Consider the following 23,773-nt stretch of genomic DNA (forward strand, 5'->3'; position numbering starts at 1 on the left):
GCCAGTTTCTTGAGGAGAATGTTGTGGGGAACGGTGTCAAAAGCCTTACTGAGGTCAAGGTAGACCACGTCCACAGCCTTTCCCTCATCCACCAAGCGCGTCACTTGGTCATAGAAGGAGATCAGGTTCGTCAAGCAGGACCTGCCTTTCATAAACCCATGCTGACTGGGCCTGATCGCCTGCTTGCCCTGCAAGTGCTGCGTGATGACCCTCAAGATAATCTGCTCCATGAGCTTCCCCGGCACTGAGGTCAAACTGACAGGCCTATAGTTCCCCGGGTCTGCCCTGCGGCCCTTCTTATAGATAGGCGTCACATTGGCTAGCCGCCAGTCAACCGGGACCTCCCCCGATAGCCAGGACTGCCGATAAATGATGGAAAGCGGCTCGGCCAGCTCCTCCGCCAGTTCTTTGTTCTGAACTGTAGAGAAGATTAACATTTAAAGAAGCAATTGAGTTCAAAACTTCCAGGCTGTTCCTAAGTCACAGTATCCAATACAAGTGAAACGTTCAGTACCCATGACACATTTAAAAGATCTTGCAATGGCTAAGAGTAGATGCCAGTTTAGCAGCCTGAAAGACGGGGAAGTTGAGCCATGCCCATGAAAAGACAAGCACAGAGGCTGCCACAGGGCAATCTACCACGGGGCCCAGCACTCACCCAGTCACCCATCACAAAGCTTCTGGCTGGAGAACATTGCTTTGTTATGTCACAGGCAGTGCTCGTTAGCACTCACAAAGTCTTGAGTATGTTTACAGGGTTCAAAACTTATTTGGATGAATAAAATCCAAAGCAAATCCTGTGCACAGCAGTGCAGAGCACAAGTGGGTCACCAAATCTCCAGAGTCTGGATCCTTAAATCATTGTAAGTGCATGTTTGAGAGATTCAGTAGCACTCTCCAAGGATTTGGAAGTATTTTAAATGCCGAAATATTTGTCAGGTCAAATATATATATCAATTCTTTTCAGTTATAGATTAACCACATGTAAAATCTTTCCCTTGTGTAGTTTCAGTTGAAAATGAGGGAGTATAACAAATGTATTTAGGACAATGAAAAAAAAAAATCCTTTTTCCCTGTGTGGAAATAGGACCAAAGGCTTTATTCAGAATCCTTTGAAGAAATGCCTCTTGTGTTTTTTAATCAGCAGTGTGCTGGTATGAGTGCTGCATGTTCATAAAGCTATATTAGTACGCCCTTTCTTGCACTGGGGTCCCTGTGGCATTGGATAGGTTAAGCAATTGCTGGTATTAAATTAGCACACTGATTTCCACTGGTAAGAAGGTTCCCGAGTTTTAAATTACAGATAAACTATTCCAATAGAGCAGAGGAAAAAACAAATGTACTCCAGGGGAAAAAAAAAATAAATACGTCTGAGCAATTGCAATGATATGATGTATAGATCGGCTGAATAATAATTGGAATATTTTTAAATCAGATAGATAAGTATGTGTTTACTCAGTGTAGCTGAGCTGAGCTGATTGTGTTTCAGCAAAGACCACACAACTAAGGAAAAGGCTGAACATTTCAATGTACTCACTACTGCACAATAATTAAGGAGAAATATATTTTCTGCAATTGCAGCTCACGCTGGGCAACTTCGCCTACAACTTCATTTTAGAGCTACTTGTATTTTTACTTGATTGGGTGGGTAAAATGTGTTTGGTTGGAACACATGGAATATACCAGCGCTTTTCTTTAAGTGTTCTGGTTTTCTTCGCTAATCCATCACTAAAAGACACAAACAAATTTACTCCAAACAAAGCTTAAGAGATCTTGCATGCTTATATTCATTTATGGAAAGTTTTGAAGGTGACAGAAGAGAGGATAAAACACATTTAGAAGTGCCATGTCCTCAACCTGCGAGAGACCAAAGCCTGTAGGAGTTCAGATGGGTTAAAGCCATTCCAACAGCAGCGAGCACATGAGTACAAGAGGCAGTACTACATCTCACCCTCTGTAAGAAAAAGGATCACTTACTGGGGACAGTCTGGATTTTTTAGTGATGATACCTGGTACATTTCATTAGTGAAAGACTTGCACACTGTGTGTTTGCCAAAGAAGACCATTTTTCACAGAAATGCCGGGCCTGACTGGGGAGTTTGTAGGCTTGGGTCCACTTTCTGGCTCTGCTATGTCCCTGTTGGGTAGCCTTGGGCAAGTCATGTCAACTCTGAAAAGTTTAATTTTCTTGTCCTTGAAGGGGATCAGACTGATTTCTGTTACAAAATAAAAATAAAAATTTTTAAAAAAGTGCAAAATAAGGTTTATATTAACTCTCTGTGAGTCATCCAGTTCTGGGAACCACACTGAGACACACCAGAAAAAGTCCAAAGATGAGGAATAGAAAACGACCAGAGGTCTTTGAAAGTATGGTCTAGGGGGAAAAGCTGAAGCAGTTGGATTGATTCATTTCTACAGAAGGGAACTGAGATGAGACATGACAACAGTCTTCAAATATGTATTAGGCCAATAGAAACAATTCTCTGCATCCTTTGCAGATAGAACATGAGAAACTGGTCTAAGCTCCTGCTAGAGGAATATAGGGTAGACTACATTAATGATTTTCAAAAAGTGAGAGGAGGGATAGTTTTCATAGCCAAGATGGGGACCCTACATCATTTAAACCTGTCATAAATAAGAGAAGAGAGAAATCTGCCCCAAATCATTCAAGGATAACTGATCACGCTTTGGGACATGGATATCTCACAGTCCCTCTCCTCACACTCCTGCCCTATTTTCAAAGATCCTACATCTCTGATCTTCCTGAGAAAGCTTTGTGAAATGTTTTACATATTCATTATAATTTCCTAATTAAAAAAGTAACTGTTATCAAATATGGTCCTCTCTGGTTGTATTCTGACTGTATAGACTTTCACTAGTGCACCAAAATATAATACACACCAGGACCACATTTCTAGTCCTGTGGTCCGTAAGAAAGTGCCTTTAATGTCTGACTTCTCACCTCACTGTTCTTTGATTAGCTTGTTCTAATTTCGCTGCAGTTCACATGACACACTTCTCTCGTTTCCCTACGCAGTGTTAACAGAGAGGCAGCTCAGCTGCCAGTCTTTGTAAAAAAGTCACCCATGGGATTAACTGAGCTCCAAGAAACTGCTTCATAAATTTGAATACTTTGATATGATAAATACCGAAGCCAACTTTACAGACATTAAGGACTACATGTACTTCACTGCTGAGATGCTTCCACGCAAGTTCTCCTCAGCGGGCCTGGAGGGGACAAGGTTGTGTCACACAAAAGCACGAATGTTCCTAAAACTTTCCCCAAGGACACAAAGCTTTATTCCACTGGAGATGAGAGGAAGTGGGTAAATATGACATTTGTGTTGAAATGCTTCAAACATCATCCTGCAGTGTTATCATGCTCCCCCCTGTATGGTTTAGGGAAACCATCTCTTCTAGCACATCATTCCCTCAGCTGATGGCCACTTTCCCTTTTGTGCTCCCAGGAAGCTCATGTGCAGGTCTCTGAGACTGGCCACCCTGAGACAGAGCAGATCCAAAGGGCTGGAGGCATGTGGGCTCCAAATATCCCATGTAAACCTTCTTCCATTGTGCTCCAAGATGGCTCACGTGAGAAACATGGCACATTCACATGTTCCTCACTTCTCCGTTCCACGAGACAATAATGGTAACACTTGCCTGACATCCAGCAGTTTTCTGAAAGGAAACCAACAGGTGAATACAATATTCACCAATGCCTTCCAATAGGAACTGCATGTATCTGTAAAAAAAGTTACACTTCGTATTGCTACTAATCTATTGTGTTTTGTTGTGTTGTAGGTGTTTTGATACTTTTTTAAAACAAAAGTGAGATATTTGCAAATGTAGGTTGTTTCTTATCTGCTCTTGCTGGACCTCCCACTAGTGAGCACAGTGGAAGCACCTTGTTCCCAAACCCCTGAGTGGTACGGATTGCCAGCTGGTGCTGCAGCACGCTCTGTTAGAGACCTCTCCTTCCAAGGTATTTGGCACCAATTAGGCTCCGTGAAGCCAATTAAAGAAATTATTCATGTTAATAAAAGTGCAAGCGATCCTTAAGCCCTTAATTACTCTCTGTACTGTTACTGTTTTTATTCCTATGAACCACCCCGAGATCTCAGGCAGTCTGCCTTGAAAGCCCGTGCTGCAGAGGGCCGCGACCCCTGAACAGCTTAGGACTCTCGGTGCAGGATGGATCCCAGGGCCACCCCCAGCTGAGCCACCCCTTCCCATATCTCGGTGCCCTCACATCGCTCCGAAACTGTTCGTACCCTTTTATTCACTTCCTTTGAATCTCTACCTGAAAAACTGCCTGAAAAACTGCACAATACTACAAAGATAAAAAGGGAGAGTAAAACCTGAGCCTGCCACCACATGAACAATAAGTTATAAGGCGTTTTGTTATCATATCTTTGCTAAAATGTTGCTACACTTGAACAGTTTGAAATATGCCAAGCAGAATTTAGACTGCTGAGCAACAAAAGTCCATTGTCAGCTGTGGCATGCTTATCTCTCCCCTGCCCCAAGTCTGCAAGCTACTGTTAAAGAGAAGTTGAATTTAAGTAAATTTATTCTAAGCATAACGAAAATGCTGTAAATAACATATCACTTGATAAGCAGGAATATAAACTACATAACATGTGGCATAAAATACATTAAATGCTGTACCAGGTTAGCTTTCATGGTTTTATTTGACTATGCTGTGCTTCTGCATCTTAACGCTCACTCTCAAGGCAGATTTGTATTAATATTATCAGGTCCAATACCAAAGCAAGGACATGGGCTGAGAAAGTGGAGAGCATTCGGTCCACAGCCTCACCCTGCTCACATTGGGACCCCCAGTTTCAGTGGACACCTCAGAGCACTGTGGCTGCGTGAGATGAAACAGCAGCAGATATCAACACCATACGAGCACGGCTCCTCACCCCCACAGTCAGGCAGAGGAAGCACGTCAGTGGCATCAGCAGCTTGTTAGCCACAGGCAAAATTTATGCATGCTCAGAGTCTGCAGGGCTAATTTGATTGAGCAAGTTATCCGCTGCAATCGGTTTGTTCAGCCCCAGCTGCCAATGTGAGACACCAGCACACCTTAGCCTTGCTGCAAGGTGAACCAGGGCATTGCTTCAAGCGATAGGGGAACCTTGTGATGGAGACAAGCTGCAAAAAGTTCAGGTGGCCAAGTCTGGAGAAAGCTTTGACATCTTTGCAATCCACCTGGAGAAAAATGTTTTCAAATTCGAATGGAGCTTCCTTCCCTCCAAAACTTCCCTCCAAAATACCTTTACAATGAGGTAAAGTTTCAAGCAAGCATGCAGTAGTTTCCACGAAGCATTATCAAAGGTAATTATGTATACATTTCATTAGTTAATTACAAACTGCAAAAGCTTTACTGTACTGGAGGTAAATGCTACCACAATTTTCACATTAGCTCCAGTCTTCCAAATCAGATACATGACTGGGATCATGCGTGGTGCAAGGCAAGTGATGCACAGCACCAGTAAGACAGTGAGTCCCTTGCCTAAAGGCATGAGACAAACCAGCAGAAGAGACAGTGCACAAGTATTATGAAATGAAACACCATCCAAATTTTTAAAGCTGTTAAAAGAGTATTGTAGAGGGTCACTGCTGATGAACAGAGAGAAAAGGAAGATGAAGGAGAGGCTCTGTGCAAACATGTATCAGACCACAAGAAGCATTAAAAAGTGAAGTTAATGCCTAATCATTCTTCTGTTATGCAAATATTTCTCATGTGGAAACAATAATAGTCATTAGGAAACCAGCACTTCTATCGATAGTTGTTAAATCCCTATTGCCCAAATTAGCACCGTGTAAATACGAACAGGAGGCATTTATACTATTACAGCATGGCTTCTGTCCCATAAAGTTGTGAGAGGAAATTCTGCCCTCTGGACCAAGGACCGTGATGTTTCGTCCTCACCCACACCAGGGCTGGGCCTGACCTTGCTGCTTTGCTTCACCTCTGCCCAGGTGGAGCTGGAGCAGCTCTTGCCCCAGCCCACAGCGAAGGGCAGGAGCCAACTTATGACAGCTGGCAGGATACCAGTTATGGAAAGGTTTCCCCTCCATCCTAACCAACTTAAAATTAAATAAAAAATGACGTGGTTACAAATCTGGGAGCACTCTTACTGTGGGCTTCATGAAAAAGCCAGTCTGTTTTAAAATGTATCAATCTTTGACGTTTTAGACAAGGTTTGATATATACATATATATTTATTATTATTATTTTTTAACATGATAGCAGGCATGCCCTGAAGTGGCAAATACCAAATTAATCTTAGCAGGAAATTTTTCAACCTGACAGTCAATAGTTTGATCTTACAACTGTGACTGATAGCAAGCTTATATCACTTAGCGAGCTGCTTGGGGCTTTGTTCAATTAGTCTGAATTTTTTATCTGCACCTACTTTTGATACACACAACAGATGGACCACAGTTCAGGAGTGCAGGCATTCACCAGAGCTCCCCACCATCACCACTGAGCTCCAGCATCTCTCCTGCACTGGGTCACTGGTAAACCCTGCATAATTCAGCACATTTCTTGGAGCTATCTTTCCCAAAGGAGTGGGACTGACCTGTGTGTGTAGGAGAGAATTTCTTAGCATCTTTTTTTTTTTTTTTTTTAATTTATTTTCATGCATCTTACTTTCAGGTTTAAGCTTTTTTAATCTACATATTAGATATTTTTAGAACTTACTAACTATTACTGTGTTTGGATGGCATACAGAGACTATGACGCTACCTCTTATTCTTCTTACTTTCCCACACAGCTTGACAGTGTACAGGCCTGTTCTGTATCTAAATTTACAAGCTGTGACAAGTGATAAATATCCTAATTCTAAAAAGCTATTGTGTACCTCTGAGACAATTAAAATTCCTTAGATACCTAGCTGCAGTACATAATACATTTAGTCAACATTAGAACATGTCAGAGAAGGAACGTTTTATCCCAGGACGCATCTAAAAATAGGACTCCAGTTTAAATAAATTATTATAATAATGTTCATTGGGAAATCCCCTTTCCTCAGATTGCAGAAGTAATATTAATTCCTAGATCACCTCATGTTCTGTAGTAAGAACTGAGTGGAAATTTACAAAAAGATCCAAATTAATTATATAGTCCTTTTAAGGAGAAAAATATTAGTTAAAAATCATGCATTCTTAATTGTTTCATCAAACCCAAGAAGGTCATACCTCATGCTTCAGGGCACAGACTGAGCTCTGGCCTTTCCTAATCCATATAGTTTAGTAGCAGGAGAAAAGAACAGAAGGGTTTCCCATAAGTAGTCCTGACATGTTTGTAAGATATTTAGAACAGGACATGCCTTTTTATACAAAATATACCATTGCTCCTTCACCTTTGGTTAGTTTTCCCTGGAGGTTGTACATATCTTTCCAGAAATGACTGGCTGGAAGACAGCGTAACTCTAATGTGTGATAAAAAGGAAGTTAGCCACTGATTAAATGCAAAACTAAGCTATCAGAGCACCTGAAATAGACACTATTTCTGAGATGAGTAGGAAACCACTCGTTCCTTGGTTTACTGCATTGACTCTCTTTTTTTTTTCCAATGGTGTGGTAGAGGGGTGACTCCCAATTCTTGTTCGCCAATTAGAAGCTATTTTCTTTCTTTGTTATTAGTTTAATCATGGAGATAAATTATGTAATTTGTCTTCTTTGAGAAGGTTGCTCCAAAAAAAGCAAACAAAAAGAGAAGACCAACTTCATGTTCAGCTGGAGAAAGGTCCACAACATGCAAGAACTAACTGGTCTGGGCCCATTTTGCGCCACCACGGTGCACTGTACAGAGCTGGTGTTGCTGGTGCTTGCCTCTGGCACCAGTCCACCAGCTGGCCAGTGTAGGCACAATCTCCATTGCCTTCTGGACAGCAACATCTTCCTTTTTACATAGAAACATGCACGATGCAACACCTGATAGCCCAGTTCAGACAGTGTGAGGAGGGGCACTAACATGACAAGGCAGTCTCGTGATGACTTGGTGAATCCACACAGGGCAAGACAGACCTCACCACCACACGATCAGACGTCAGGGTCTGTGTGGGAAGATTGCTGCTATTCTGACAAGATCCAGTTCACACCCATGTATCAGAGCACTTTATTCACTCATCCTAAATGCTAATATTTCTCCATAAATACTTCTGACTGTGTAGCCTTCTGTAAGCACAGAGATGGTAACATGAAGTGCATGAAACCATACCAGCAGCCCATGAAGTTGTGAACAACATAAATTAAAAGCACATATCATGCAGTCCAACTTAACTGACTCCTTGCCACAAGGAACACAGATCCAAGGCTTGTTTGCAGCTCACAGTCAAAATGAACAGCAGCAGCTTTCTCCTCCAAGAACAATGGCATCAAAGGTGTACCCTTAAGTCTACCCCAGGGGAGGCATACTACAATTTGTTAAATTCATGTCCAAAGGGCTGAACGTTTGCTAGCTGCTGATGGTGGTATTGCTGATGTCTAGGGTGAGAATAACTTACATTTTGTAATAATTGCCACCCAGGATGAAAATACTGTGCAATTGTTTCCATTTTATTCTGCTTGGTGTTCTTTGTTGGAGGGCCTCACTTTGTCTTTATTTTTTTTTCTGCCAGTGCTTGTTTTACTAACTTCAGACCTCAGTCAGCTTTCTTCTAGCATTTAAATTAACTTAGGAAATCCCAAATTGAAAGCCTATGGTCTTGCACCTGTCACAAGACAAAGAACCACAACATTTTTAGCTGTTTACAGCCTCGTGTAAACTTACATAGGCCTCTAGAGGCTGTCAAGCAGCAAGCTGGAAGGGAAGTCAGTTTAAGCTGCAACTTTTAAGCTCTTGGATCACAACTTAACAGACTTGTGGCAATACTGAAAGCTGCAAAAGACGCTGTTTCTTCCCTTTATTGCAGATATTCTCAAGAGCACCTGGAAGACTTACACAAATGACCTCAATTTTAACCTGTTTGGACTAGATTAGTGTGATGGAAAAAATGTCAGGGGTGAGATTCCAGCCCAACCTCTACATGGGAAAAGTTTTTGGTCTATAAATAGCACTGCACTCTTTTGGCTGTACCAGTTTTCTCGCTACTAAATTAGAATTCACAAGTATTCTGCAGGACTCATAATGGGATCAAAGATTAGACACTTCTTTGAAGTTTGTCTTCCTTTGCTCCACTATTAATACATACCTGCACTAATCCATCACGGTTCTCCTAAACCAATCAGTCACTCTCCCTCCCCAAAAGGGACAAGTATACACACGCTTTTTTCACATCCCCATTTATTCATGTCTATTATCCACACTTCATTTTGCAAGGGCATAACGTTTTGTTAATTGATTTTTCATACACTGTGAAGAGGCCAGCTCTGGCTTCTGAAACCTGTTGGGCTAAATGCGATTTGCCGGTAATTACAGTACTTTTAACTTTGGTCCTGTTTATTGGCAGTGAGGCACACAGTGGATCGGACTGTGTGCATAACAAATTCATAATATTTCACCTTTGACAAAAGCTATTAATAATAGGGTTGCAATGAGATCATCTCAGCCTCACTTTTTTAATTTGGCCCTTCTTGAAAGAGCTCAGAGAATCACTGAACCTCAAGGTTATCAGCCTCTTGTGTATGGAAATAAGGGTAGGTGACCTTACAGTCTCAGGTATGTGACCGTAAAGAAAAATTACACATGGGGAAATATCATTTCAAAATTAATTTTTAAATTTCCATAATTCCAAACTCTGACATATATATTTATTTGCCTCACTGTGACTCAGAATTGGTTCGTAACTACCATATCAAACTTCTGGTATCTTTAAACAAATGGTTATTTCTAAGCTATCTTTGGGAAAAAAAAAAAAAGCCTATTATCAAGAAGTTTGTAACGATTTTTGTCATTGGCAGTAATTAGTTTAATTGGGCAGCATTTAGACTCAGGTATTTTAAAACCAGAGTCCCTCACTGTGTTCAGTGGCTCTGCTCTCACGGATTATACAAAATGCAGAATTTAACCTGATGCAGTGCTTTCTGGTGAAGCATCTTTTCAGATTTGAATGCATCTACATTTCCAAAAGCTTGAATTTGAAAGAGCTCAAAAACTGCGGGTGAATTCAATGAAATATCCAGGGGAGAGCTGCCTCCAGGAACAAGCCCCAATAGTTAGATATCTGAAATTAACCCTGTCTAATATTGATTTATGTACTGTAATGATAATACATGAGGGAGACAAGCTGAAGAGGAAAATTTCTCAAGTGTCCTGGCAAAGGCCTACTTCTTTAGTGGGAGACTCTGAAGACTTTTAACTGGGATTCCATTAGAGGACAGATTATTCGAGAAGGTAAAAAAAATAAAAGGGGAGTGGAGTGGGGAGAGATCTCACTTCTTCAAAGCTGTATTTCTTAATTTGCTGCATTTTTCTTAGGGCTAAATAAGGAGATTAATCTATTCCAATGAATGTCCACGAGGTTCACTTCTAAAAGCCTATTTGCCCCCCTCATCAGATAGAAAGGAAGATTAGAATATGGAAAGGAGACAATTTAGAGTGAGTTTTCTGCTCTTCAGAAGCACTTTTATGTGGATGTGACAGATATATTCCAGCTGCTGCTTGCCTTACTATCTTCAAAAGGTCATTTTAAGTGCTACTGAAGCAAGTGCTGTGACTCCCCAGAAGGATGTGTGCTGTGTTTGTCCCTGGTACAGGCTCTGGGCTGACTGCGGCTTTTCCCCAGTCTTGGAAGCTGCACTCCATCGGCACTTCCCTTTTAACCCCAGTTGCAGAGGGGAGCAGCCTCCTGTCCCCCTCACATCACTCTAAGAGGGCATTACCCTCAGGCTCCCTGAAGATTAGATGTTTTAGAAAATTTGGATTTAAACACCAAAAATAAAAAATAAAAAATAAATGGTTATTTCAGAAATGGCTTCACTCATTTCTTTGTATCCCTCTAAAAAACGAATGAAGCACATTATATTGCAACAAAAAAGTGGTGAGGATCTCCTACAGACCAGGGCAGACCAAGAACAGCCACATTTTGGGAGAAAGAAGGGGCTGTTGAAACAGAGGCACCTAAGCAGGCTGTTACAGTAGCTGAATTCAAGAGACTGATCAATGAATCAAGCTGCCAACATTTCCCCATAGAGTCAAAGGAAAGAGGCAGTTTGGGTGCCTGTGATGGAAATAATCTAATCACGGGGTGATGCTCTTCCCCCTCCAGTGACACCAGTGTCTGGCAGCCCGGTGTGCAGTGGCTTGAACTGGTTTTTACCCTCTAGAGCTTGAACACTAAGAGTCACAGTGACTAAATTAGGCACTTGTAATCAGTCAAATAATCCCGTGTGGAAGTGGGCCAGGAAAGAGGATTTGTCACTATCCATCTCTTCTTCGTCACTCCATTATCCAATACCTGCATAACCATTTGCAGCCTCCCACCCCATTTCACAAATGGGAAAAGTGAGGTGGATCATTTAAGTCACTTTTGAAAAGCCAGACAGAAATAAGTGCCAAAAACTGGAACTACAATTGCCAGGTCTGAGCCAGGACAATTTTAGCACACAGGCACAGCATCTCTGAGACCAGCCTTCTTGCTTCTAAAAATGCAGATTTTATATTGCATTTTACTACAATAACAAACATCAAGATTAAGCGCTCTGTTAAGCTGAGTGGGCAATAGAGCTTGGCAAAATTTTTCAACTGTTCTTCACTTATAAAAAGCAGACTTTGCAGAACTGAATTACATACTTTTTTTTTTTCAGGTTTGACAAACGTTTCAGCTCAGGAGAGGAAAATTTGCAAACCCCTCAAATGTTTCGTGTTGGAGTCTTCATATAAAAATAGTTCTGCACTTCCAAACCATCTTGATCTTCCTGCCCCTGTTTGTTCATCGTAGGGAAGAGTGGTGCAGATCCTTACAGTGTGGTACTGCTTCCCTCATCCTGAGTGCTCTGACAAGCAGTGAAAGAGGTTAACAGTGTAAACAGGAAAAACATTATCTAAACCATTAAAGTATTATCACACTTAAAATACTTTCACAGGCACCACAAATTAAAGGACAATTTATACATCATCACTGTTGTTTCAAGATCTGCAGACATGGAGAGACTGCTGTGCGTATACCTCCAAGTCACTTTTGAAGGTTTTTTTCACAGCAGTAAGAAATAGAGTATGAGAAGTAAATGCTGGGAGTCTGGAAGGCAGTTAAAATGTCTTTTCAGCCCTTGCTCCTCCTGGCTGACACACTGCACTTTTCCAGATGCTTTGCCCACAAAGCTGAAAATCCTAACTTGGCACTGTTCTATTTTACTTCTATTCAGAGCGAAGTGATGGTATAAAGTGATTCTTCCATCAAAATGTTAATATCAGAATAAGATCAAAATGAAATAATTGAATTTACTATGTAGAAAAAGGATCAGAAAATCAGTCACAGAAATGTGATTGGTGTATCTGTCCACCATGCCACAATTTGGGATGTTCTACATTTTTGGAGGCAATTAGCCGTCTTTTCAAGACTTCTGTGCTCACTTTAATTTCGCCATTCCTCCACCCACCCAAATCTGATGTACTTTGACATCTGCTTACTAGAATGGAAACTCAGCGTTTAGAAAGGCCAAGCAATAAAAGACCCAAAACCGGTGTGAAATCTATTTGATGAAGAAGGGATTGTGGAAGTTTACACAAAACACACAGTTTCATATTTCTGTAATTTTAAACAAAAAAAAATCTGTCATGAGACACTAACACAAGTTTTGAAATATTCGTCACAGTTTTCTTGCTCTATCTGAAAAGAAATTGCTTCAGCATTCAGAACTGTGGGAAGATACTGAACAGCATTATGTCTTTTAGTCTAGCACCTCACCAGAGAAGAATTGTCTTTAACACCAGGCTATTATTCTATTTTAAGAATCTTAAGCAACGTGGCTTTCATCACTTGAGTTGGAAGATTATTTAACAGACTAGTAGACCTCATGACTAAGAAGTATTTCCTGGTATTATAGCTACATCTTTCCATTTCCAAAACTCATAGCAGTTATCGTACCTTAACTCATTCTAAACGATCCTTCTTTCTTCCACTGCTCCACATATCAAACTGTTCCACAGTGCTTAATGAAGTGTTTCCCATGTGGTGCTTGCACCACATTACCGTCTCTTCTGATCAAGTACATAAAAGTAATTATGTGGAAGGCGAGTGACGAGTGGTGTTCTTCAGGGGGCTGTATTGGGACCTCTTTATAGGTGTAATTTAACATTTTTGTTGGTGACATGGACAGTGGGATCAAGTGCCCCCTCAGCAAGTTTGTGGATGACTCCAAGCTGTGTGGTGCAGTTGATGCTGGAGGGAAGGGATGCCTTCCAGAGGGACCTTGGCAGCTCGAGAGGTGAGCCCATACAAACAACATGCAGATCAACAAGGCCAAGTGCAAGGTCCTGTGCCTAGTCTGGGGCAATCCCAAACACGAATACAGGATGAGTGATGAGCGGATAGAGAGCAGCCTGCAGAGAAGGACTTAGGGGTGCTGGTGGATGAAAAATGCAAAATGACCTGGCAATATGCACTTGCAGTCCAGAAAGCCACCCGTATCCTAGGCTGCATCAAAAGCAGCATGGCCAGCAGGGTGAGGGAGGGAATTGTGCCCTTCTGCTCTGTTCTCGTGAGACCCCACCTGGAGCCCTGCACATATTTTTCTCATATTTAGCAGAGAACAGTGATGGCCCTCTTAAAGTATCTGAATTTTTCAATTCTAGCCAATTTAGAAAGTGAACAACATCAAAAAGTTGTTTGACATACACACACATAAAAAAAAAAAAAAAACCTCTGCATAAATAATGAAAAATAGTTTAGAATATTATATATTTTTAAATCTCAAAAGTAGTGGGCAGGAACTGAGGGTCAGCATGAACATTTCAAGTCACCTTGAACAAAGATGTTACAGGAAAGCCAGTTTGCAGCACAGTACAAATCTGGGGGGTCTGCTGGCAGGACCACAAGCTGAGCCAGGTGCAGCAGTGTTACACCTTGTGGCTTTGTACCAGCAGAAGACGTCAAGACCTCACCGGGGCCTTACCGCAGGTTGGTACAGAGATACTCTCATGTGGAAAGTCATGGGATGGGAGGTGTGAAAGTGGCAGGGAAAGATGCATGCTCTGCACCGAGTGGAAAGAAACATTCGCAGCAACAAAGAATGGACCCCCTCTGATATGGTACAGCAAGCTCTTGCTGCTTGAGATGTGTTATTCAAAAACAACTGCCCTTCTTCACCACATGAAGCAAAGTGTTCACCCTGAACCATTTTAACCATTTTATTTTGAACACAGCAGGAGAGCAAGTGCTCCGCTGTGGTCAGCTCTCCTGATCAACCCTAGCACCCAGCTTCATCTCTCAAAACGGAGCGGTCTTTGGCTTCTGTCATTGCATCCCACCTCCTTCAGCAAGGTGAGAAGCTGCCTCACATGCCACTATCATCCATCCCCACAGAGCTTCACAGACTCTGGCTGCCCTGTGCGCAAAGTGTGTAAGCACCAGAAAGTGGATTTTAAATGGCAGAATGGAGCAGTGACCCCGCATTGCAGGTCAGTTCCCTGACCCAGAAGCTGCTGATGGGCTGGACAGGTTGGATGCCACAGATGTCCCTCCAGCCCCAAGCATGGCTGGGCAGGACCGTCTAGGAGCAAAGCCTCATTACAACTGATCCTGACGAGCAGCTGATGGCACGGCAGTTGAAGTTGGTGTGTTATCAGCAAACCGCAGCCCGCTTATACCCGCAGCCCCCCTTACACCCGCACCCCAGGGACGAGAGTCCAAGAAAGAGCAGAAGGCAAGCAGGCGAGTGCTGCACAGCCTGCCCTGTCCCTACCATGCTAAAAGAGCACAGTCTCACCACTGCAAATCCATTTAATTGAGTCAATAAGAATATGCGAGCTATTACCAGGAAGAGTCAGCTGAGGAGCACAGCACAAGCTCTACACCGCATCCAGGCTTACTGCTTGCAGAAAGGTCAGGGGAAGGGGAGAAATCTGGTTAGAAACAAAGCTGCCGCATCACAACTCCTTTAACAAACTTCCCTGCAACACAAATATCATGTCTCCTTACTCTAAACAAGTGTGGTTTTGCTCTCTAGACAGCATTTCATCAGTATTAATACACCAAAAAGAGACACTGCTTGGGATTGCTGAAAAGAAATGTAAGAATCACGAGTTCAGGAAGAGCTAACACCATGAGACATCTGGCAGGGGAGAGAAAAGCAAGCACAGGATCACACTAGGACCTCTTCAAGAATTGCTGTTTCCCATAAAACACTCTGCCCCCAGAATAAACCTATGTTTTCCTCCCACCCGGCTAAAGCCATCTGCTTTTTAGAAACTGCCAGTACATGGTGATTTTTTTTTCTGGCAGATATAAGATCTTGAGGTGAGCCCCTTCACTTTCAACAGTGGCAGGCCCTCTATTTTTAACATATGCAGACTTGTAAGATGTTTTCAATTACTTCTGTCTCTCTGACACGCAGAGATGCTGCTTAAATAGGAAATGGTGTTATCATATATCTTTGAAGATTTCTGAAGCTAGATCATTTTGCATTTTCTACCCTACTGAGCTAGGAAATTAACAGTAAAACTTTACCCTGCCCTCTACTAAGCCTGATTTAGTCAAAGACATGATCTCAGATAGTAACTACAGAATCAGCTATTTATTTAATTTAAATAAAACCATTCTTCCAGCAGTCAGAGAAAGGAAGAAATAACATGTCATGCTAAGATTCCTGAGCCAATACTTCTCCCTACATCCACTCTTCAGTTGCTTTCCAAGCATGTTGAAGTGCGCTGCTGATCTCTGTTAAATAAGCTGTAGCAGAATGGAAGGCAACTAATTTGTGCTCTTTGGGTGTTGGGCACCTAATTTAACTCTTGCTGGTACATAGACTATAAATAGGAAAAAAAACCCACTAGTTTCATACTGATATCATTTCTGAGACAGTTATTAATTCAACAGTAAGGAAACAAATTTTCTTCTGCCATACCTGAAAGAAAGATGTCCTATCAGGAGTGATTAATGGGAATTATGTTGCTTTTAATACAAAGAAAATGGGTGACATTTGGTAACTTCTTGTGTGATGACTTACCCAAGGGCATACGCCCCAAATACAGGGTGTGCACTCACCCCCTTGGAAAAGCCCCTTCTCACTCTCTCACCCTGTTCCATGAAGAAGCATTATCCATTTGGAATTAAAGAGAAATTTAAAGAGTTGTGACTTTTGTGTCAGACAGCGGTGCATGTCACAAACCATGTCAGACAGATGGCCCTCTGGAAATGTCCATTCTCTTGCTCTCCCATGGGAAACTAGAAGACTGCATAGATGAGCTATCTAACTTTTGTGCAAAAACAGAAATGATAGGTCCCAGTTTTCGTCAGGTGACAGGCCAAGCTCGTGTCTACATGAATTTGTACAAGCAGAACACTTCCCCTGGGTAATCTTCATATCCATCCAGAGATATTCTTGCAACATGCAGAAGCTGGTCACGAAATCCTAATCATAAGTTAAAGATGGTTATCACCTTCAACTAGGTGGACTGGAACAAAATGTATGCAACACATACTTCCACTTGTGGGGATTGAAATACAATTTCAGATTTTAAGGGCTTAATGTACAAATATAATACAAAAATACAACATAATATACAAATGAAATCAACTTCTTTTAAGATGAATGAAGAGTCAAATGTAGCTTTCTGGGTCTCAGACGACTAATGCTTCTTATACAGTTTTTGAACTGAAATCAGCTGACTCAGGTTCCACAGTTTAGAGCATTTTCCTTTTAGAGAATTCACAAATTTATGAAATGTACCTGTTTGTACCAGCTGTGTTCAAGGATAGTCCTACAACTACATATGGTGCATTTTTCAGATTCACACCTGAAATTGCTAGACAACATTTCTTGCAGACATGTAGCTTAGAACTAATCAGAAACTAGGTAATTCTACCCCTAGCAATGGCTTTATGTAACCAAAAGATTATACCACCAGACAAAAGGAAATGCTTTCCAAAGACCTAGGATGAAGGGTGAAAATGCAAAGCAAAAAAGATTGACTACTTTCAATGTAAAGCTCAGTAGGAACTAAACAGAAATGAGCCATCAGTCCAAGAGTAAAACAAGGATACAAGTGCTTGCTTGGAAACATTGGAAAAGTCAGAACTCAATGGAGTTCTGACACTTCTGCATTTCATTGATTCCATATAAGACAGGAGAGGGAAAATCCTTAGAGTTTTTAACTACTTTCATTTTATTTATTATTGTCTTTCATTTTGAATTAATATAAACAGTGAAAGGTTTTGGAGCTTGCAGCATCTTGTCTCCTCTGGTGCTTTATGTCACCTGGTCCCCCTGTCTGCATCCCTCCCCAGCTGATAACACTTGCTTTGATATTGACACACTTCAGTCTCAATCTGGTCTTCAAAGCAAGAAAAATGGGCATGAAAATCCCTCAATCCCCCTTTCTGCTCCAAGCCCAGGGCTCGCACACACTTCCCAAGGACTTCACACTCCGGTGGGTATTATTTTGTACTTAATAAAATTAACAGTCGTTACAGAAAATAGGATTTGAAATGACATTTCAGCCATGGGATCTTTCCAAGTCTGGAGATGAGACAATAGCTACGACACCATTTCTGATCACATTTTATACCAACGGCATTAATTTTCTAAAACATGTTTATTATTCTGCATATTAAGAGGCAGAAAAAAAAATGGATGAGAAAGACTCCGCTGTTCATTTTGGATTATATTTATTCTAAACTGTTCTCCATGGCCGCAATGTGCTTACCAAACACAGTTTACTGTGATTATTTACTTACTTCAGCTTGTACGAAGAGATATTTTACATAAAAACCAAATAGAAAAATGCTTCAGGTTCACTCTTAACACAATTTTCTCCGCAAAAGGGAAAGTAACTCCTTCTATGTGCAATGTACATTCAGAAACTATTCATCTATTATTAATAATATTTTAAAGAATTACTCTGGGAAATCAAGATACCAAAGCCACATCTCAGTGGCACAGAACAGATTAGTAAATTCTGCAAAGATTAAGTTAGTCCTTGTATGCAGACTACAGTCTGGACAATCCCGGAGTACATCTATTTTATATTCCCCCCAAAAAGAAGACCACTTTTTGAACTTACGGTTGGTTGTCCTGCTTTGATCACTCTGAGCACTGTCATTTGACTGGTTGCTGGAGACAGAGGATACGCTTGAGGTCCTGACGAAACCAAATGCTGCCAGCTTAGCCGCTGGCAACCGCGAATAACTTGGAGGACGAAGTCCAGACTGACACGGCTTGGGGAGATTTGACTTTGCAGCATTTGGACATGGGCCTTTCTTAAGATCAACTGAAAGAAGGAAAAATAGAGAATCTTTTATTAAACAAACTCAACTGGGACATATCAAATACTACTTGTACCAACTAACTACATAAAGTCAGTAAAAGACTGAATACAGTTTTTGAGGGCTGCTCAAACTGCAGTAATGTCTTATTCTTTGCTTGACTAGAAAGTAATTCTAAGAAACAATTATAGGTTGCCATAATTTTTAAACTGTGAAATACAGCAAGAACCCATGAGGCACAAAGTCAAAATTCCAGCAAGTAATGTAGTTCAAGACTGCCACTTTTTTAAAAAAAAGTTATCTTATTTTATGCTGTATCACTTTCTAATTTTACATTTCTTACATGCCAATTAAAAGAAACTCACACTCTGAGACAAACATGTCATTGCATAGCCTCCAGTTTTGGAAGTTATTGTAGAACACCAACAACCTCCTCAAGGACACAGGACTTCTTTGTATTCCATCAAAGAAAATACTTCTTTGAAGTCTTTCTTTCATATTTTGCTAAAAGAAAATGCCCTTCTCTCACACCATGCCTGGGAACAAGAACTTGCCCTGTGAAGTTGTACTTTTTTAGTGTACCACTAGCCATTTATACCAAGAGTTTTCAACTCTGTAAAACATCAGCTTACATAGATGACATCAACCAAGTCTCAGACAACTGCCAATAGAGGGCTTATAAAGGATGAAATTAGGCAACAACAACAGTTTGGCTACTATGTGTGCCTGTGGTAAGGACCAACTGGTCATCTGTCTTCCTTTGTCCACCTAATCCATATTCTGCTGTTCTTGCTTAGGCAGACTTTTTCAGGCAAATCCAGAAGACAAGTCCATAAATGTCTCAAATTTTCTTCATGGAAGGACTAAAGGTCTGAGTTTGGTTTTACTTGGAAGGTCTGGATACAAAGTGGATCTATAACTCAACTATATATTTGGACAGAGCATTCTTTGTACTTTTGACACTAACAGATTTCTGTTCCTTGTAGCATCCTGAGAAGCAGAGGAATAAAATAAGTTCTCTAAAAGTTGATGCTTGAGTGCTTCAACAGTCAGGACCAGAAGGTTAGAAGACAAGGCAGAATTACAATTATCAATACACTCCTCCAGAAAAAGCCACAAAGTCACCTTCTCTCCATACCCATCTGGTCAACGCTATTCATGCCTCAGCCTGACACATACTTCAAAGGGTGCAGTGAACATTCATAATATAAAAGAAAGATAAAAAATAACCACAGAGTAAAAATATGGTCTTCACATTATTACAGTATCTAATTCTATTGTAAACTATGTAGGTCACAGCCTTATTAATGTTAATGAAGCATTGCACTTCGAGAAGAGTTTATAGAAAACAAGACTAACTCCTTTCAGCAGAAAAATGTTACAGGGATTTTGAAAGATAGTTGTGTACCTCATGACAGTAACAATACTAAGTTTTGTTTTACAGAGCTAAGCTGTTTCTTTTGAAATAGCTCTGTCTGTAACACCAAGCAAAAAAAGAGTGGTTTTCCTATAAAACACATTCCTATAAAAAAAATAGAAAATGCTTCTTGATCAACAAATTAAATAATTTATATCCTTTAAACTCTTAAAAATGTATTTTTGCAACCACTTTTCATGAGTTCAGGCTTCTATTAAGACACAAGGAACTGGATGTCTGACCGCTGCACCTTTAACAGCCCAGAGGATGACGTACTGTGGAGAGTAACCAAAAAGAAAGTAACAAATACCTACAGTGTGTAACAAAAGTCTAAAAATTCCCTGATGATTTTTTTTTCACCACCAGAGACGATGTTGGACTTTGATGTTGAATCTGGCTTCCTTTGGACTATGTGATGAAGTGCCCCGAGGGAGCTGTGGGCTCCAGGTGCAGGTGAAGGGCAGTGCAGGCACATTAGCAAGGAGAACAGATAACAGATTCCTGCTGGCTTGTGCAGTATTGCGTTGACAGCAGTCTATTACAGCTGTTTTATGGTTCCCTGTAAAGCAACACCAAGCTAGACTTCTTCCCTCCCTGCTGCTGGGTCTTGACATTCACATCTAAATGACTACACAGCAAGGTGCTACAGAACCTGCTCCCAACTTTTCCCTAAGAGCTACCAGCACAGCTTGCACTTGGTGTGAATCACATCAACTGATATTCATGTAGGAACAATAAGAAGTGTAGAGCAAGAGGCTTTAAGAGTCCCAAGTGCCAGGAATTACACGCTTATTATCTTTGGTCAGAATCCCTCTGAGTGGACTAGTATCTTCCGGCACTGACAAATGCTCAAGGTGGGATCCAGATCGGCTTGTGCCAGTGTAAGATTGCACTTTTGCTACAAAAGGATGACCCCACGATCTCTCCCTTCCACAGCCAGACTCGCCAGGGCCTCACAAATGCTGATATGAGCACTGCAGCTATTTTTTGGATGGGCCAGATGTCCTGCTTACCAAGCCACACACATGTTGCAGCAAGGGCATGACCAAACATCATATTGGCCATGTACCTAAAGGACTAATTATACTGATTACACTGTGTATGACAAAAGGCACACAACACAGTCGCAGTGTGCAAAACATTCCCTGTGTTGTACCAATGGCAGGGCCAAACCCAAGCCTGATGTGAAGCAAACACGAGGACCCACAGCAAGCAGCCGTAAGCTCAACTGCAGAGCAACGAACCTGCCTAGGTCAGTGGCAGCAGGGAAAAACTATGGGGCCGTCTCTTGTGGGTTCTCCAGGCTTCCAAAAAAGTGCACAACTAGACCTGCACTACTCAAGCTGATAGTTGAGATTTCTTTTTCCTAAGAACCGCTGAAAATCGAGGTGGAGGGAGAAACCTTTCCATTCTAGAGCAAAAAGCTATAAATAACACAGATTTCCTGCAGCAGAATAGGGGAAAATCCACTGGGACAAGGAGGGAAGTGGTTAGAAATAGTTTTGTTTAAAAAGCATTTGAAATGCACTTGCCCTAGGACTGTGAGGTCCACGTGGGACTCCCACGTCCCCAGTTTTACTGCAGGGCTGCCCGCACTGAGTCCCCAAGCTCTCTTCTCTCTGCCACCACGCGACCACCTGTCTGCAGCCAGCAGGGCACTGAGCACTGCAGAGCAAGCATGGAGCCACCAATGCTGCTGCTGAAGAGGAAATTTCATAAAGCCAGGAGGTACAAATTAGTGACAAACTTCGGCGCCTTGCTGCAGCAGACAATGCCCACCCATCTCTACCTTTACCTTCAAATTAATTCTCTCAGTTCTGTGGAGATTATTCACGGTGTTTCTCACACTTCTGTGCTTGTGGACTTCTCAGATTGTGACTCCTATTCACGTTTCCCCTGAACTAACAATATTTTGTGTCTTGAACTCATCATCTTCCTTAAATTACTTTTCCCTTCCTTCTTTGTAATCCAGCTCTTCTGTACCACAAGGGCCTCACAAGAACCTGGGGGCAGGACATTAACCTCATTGAGGATGCATTCAAATCCTTAAAGCTAAGTCAGTTTGTGTCTTCTTTCCCATTAAAATACATGAGGCATCAGCCTATTGTACCTGTTTTCTGTTCTAAGTATCATCAAGTTTTATGATGCGTGTTTGTTCTCTATTTCTGTTTCTTAGAAGTGTAGAAGCACTCCTGCAAACAAGGTCTGTGAGTACAAAAAAAAGTTATTTTAATGAGCAGCTCTCATTTTAATAAAAATCTGCCAAAATAAGCTTAACAAAAAATTGGCAAAGATCTTTCCAGCTTGCCTCACTGCCTGAAGCTAATTATAGAATTAAGTATTGTTGTCTGTATGGCACACAAGTGATTTTGTATGACACTTCAAACTATTTCCGTCTAGGAAGACAAAAACATTTTGAGGTAACAACTGATTGACAAAAAACAGACGTGCCTGCGGAGCCTTAAAAACAGTCTGAGCGAGACTTCTTATGCATCTGCACTGCACACGAATCACATCTCCATGCACATGTATAACTAATGAGCACCTTTACTGTGACTTCTCTGTGGCAGCTGATATAGCTTTTAGCTAAAGCAAATGAAAAGCTATAGAAGTGAATTCCATAGATGTATTCATCTGAGAAAGAGTAGCAGTTCAAGACTTCAACTCCACCTGTGATTTAGGGATCCATGCTAAGCCTTTGTTTTCTTAGTTATTGTTTGTTAGTTTGTTTGTTTTTCCTCTTATTTATTTTTTTGTTGGACAAGCTTTTCCCTTAAAACTTCCACCACTAGGTGTGACTTGCTCTCAAAGCGCTCACCTTCTTTTAGATGGTGCTCTGAACATTGTTGTCCTTGTTTGTGTTGGGGAATCTGGGGCAAAGAAATTACCTACAAGTTTGCAGAATTAGTCAGAGATAATACAAGCAGTTTTTCAAGGCTTCTCGGAGTTAACTCAGTCTTTGATATCTTCAGAGATTAAAAACAAATCTGCCAAATAAGAAACCTATTCTGTTCCCAGTACCCTTGTGTTCTCCCTGTTATTGATATAATTATTTTTCCTTTGAACAATAACTGAGGAAAGGGGCCTGAAAACAAAAGGTTTAATTACCTACACCTTAAACCAGAGGGTTTTACAACAGTGAGCATATTACGCCCAGCTTCCCTGATGCTCTCTCATCTACTGTCAAGTCTGGGACTGGCCAGTTCCAAAGGCAAAACAGTTGTCCCTGCTGAACATCACATGGCAGAAAATGCTCAGCATCACCTGCTTCATATTTAAACCTCCCCAAAAGCTGCTCTGTGCCCTTCTAGCTCCCAGACAACCCAAGGCCGTTTAGCACTTTCTCACTGCCCCAAGAATTTGTCAGCTTGTGCTTCATTCAAGCTGCAAATATCTGTGTTTGCTTTCTAGAACTGATGTGCAAAGCAGCCCACAGAAGCATCCATCCCAGGAAATGTCAGTGCCTGAGCCACACTCACTGCATTTTCTTCTCAAAGTACAGGGCATCAAGAACATATTTCAGTGCACTGGAGCCACATCTTCCACCCAGCTGCTGCTCATCAGCTGCTCAGATGTGCTGCAGGTGCCCAGCCAGCTACGATCAGCTCTCCTCAGGGAGGAGGTAGGGGATGAGGTATTTGTCTGCTACTACACCTGGATCATTGCTGTTATAACAGCCACATAGACAACCCTTCTCATAAGAGGTATTCTGAGTCTTTGAAGAGTCAGTAACTGTTGGGAGCTGAGAGGTGGCATATGGATAAATCTGGAGCATGATGATAATGTCCTCAGCAATACTTTGATGAAGAGGTGTGTTTCCCTTCAAAGCACTTCATTTTTCTTTAGGAAATGCAATCAGATTGCTCACCCAAAGACAGCTGAGAGTGACAAGTGAAACCATTGCAGATTAGTGAGGGTTACGGAATATTTTTGATTCTGAACTTCTCACCTCTCTTCTTAAAAAAAATTAAGTTTG

The 23,773-nt window shown here is 41.4% G+C and overlaps 1 protein-coding gene across 6 annotated transcripts in view; it reads right to left on the reverse strand.

The window, feature by feature from the left end:
- MTUS2 (microtubule associated scaffold protein 2) overlaps positions 1 to 23,773 on the reverse strand; it is a 298,437-nt gene that overhangs the window by 154,967 nt on the left and 119,697 nt on the right. For all 6 annotated transcript variants that reach the window (XR_014588415.1, XM_083849406.1, XM_083849408.1 and 3 more), the window contains one exon: positions 18,179 to 18,385. Coding sequence is in view for 5 of the 6 variants with exons in the window: in XM_083849406.1 (XP_083705532.1) it covers positions 18,179 to 18,385 (207 nt within the window). In the remaining variant the exon portion in view is untranslated. The remainder of the gene's footprint in view (positions 1 to 18,178; positions 18,386 to 23,773) is intronic.

This window comes from Anser anser (genome assembly GCF_964211835.1).
Source record: "Anser anser genome assembly, chromosome: 1".
Lineage (NCBI taxonomy): Eukaryota > Metazoa > Chordata > Aves > Anseriformes > Anatidae > Anser > Anser anser.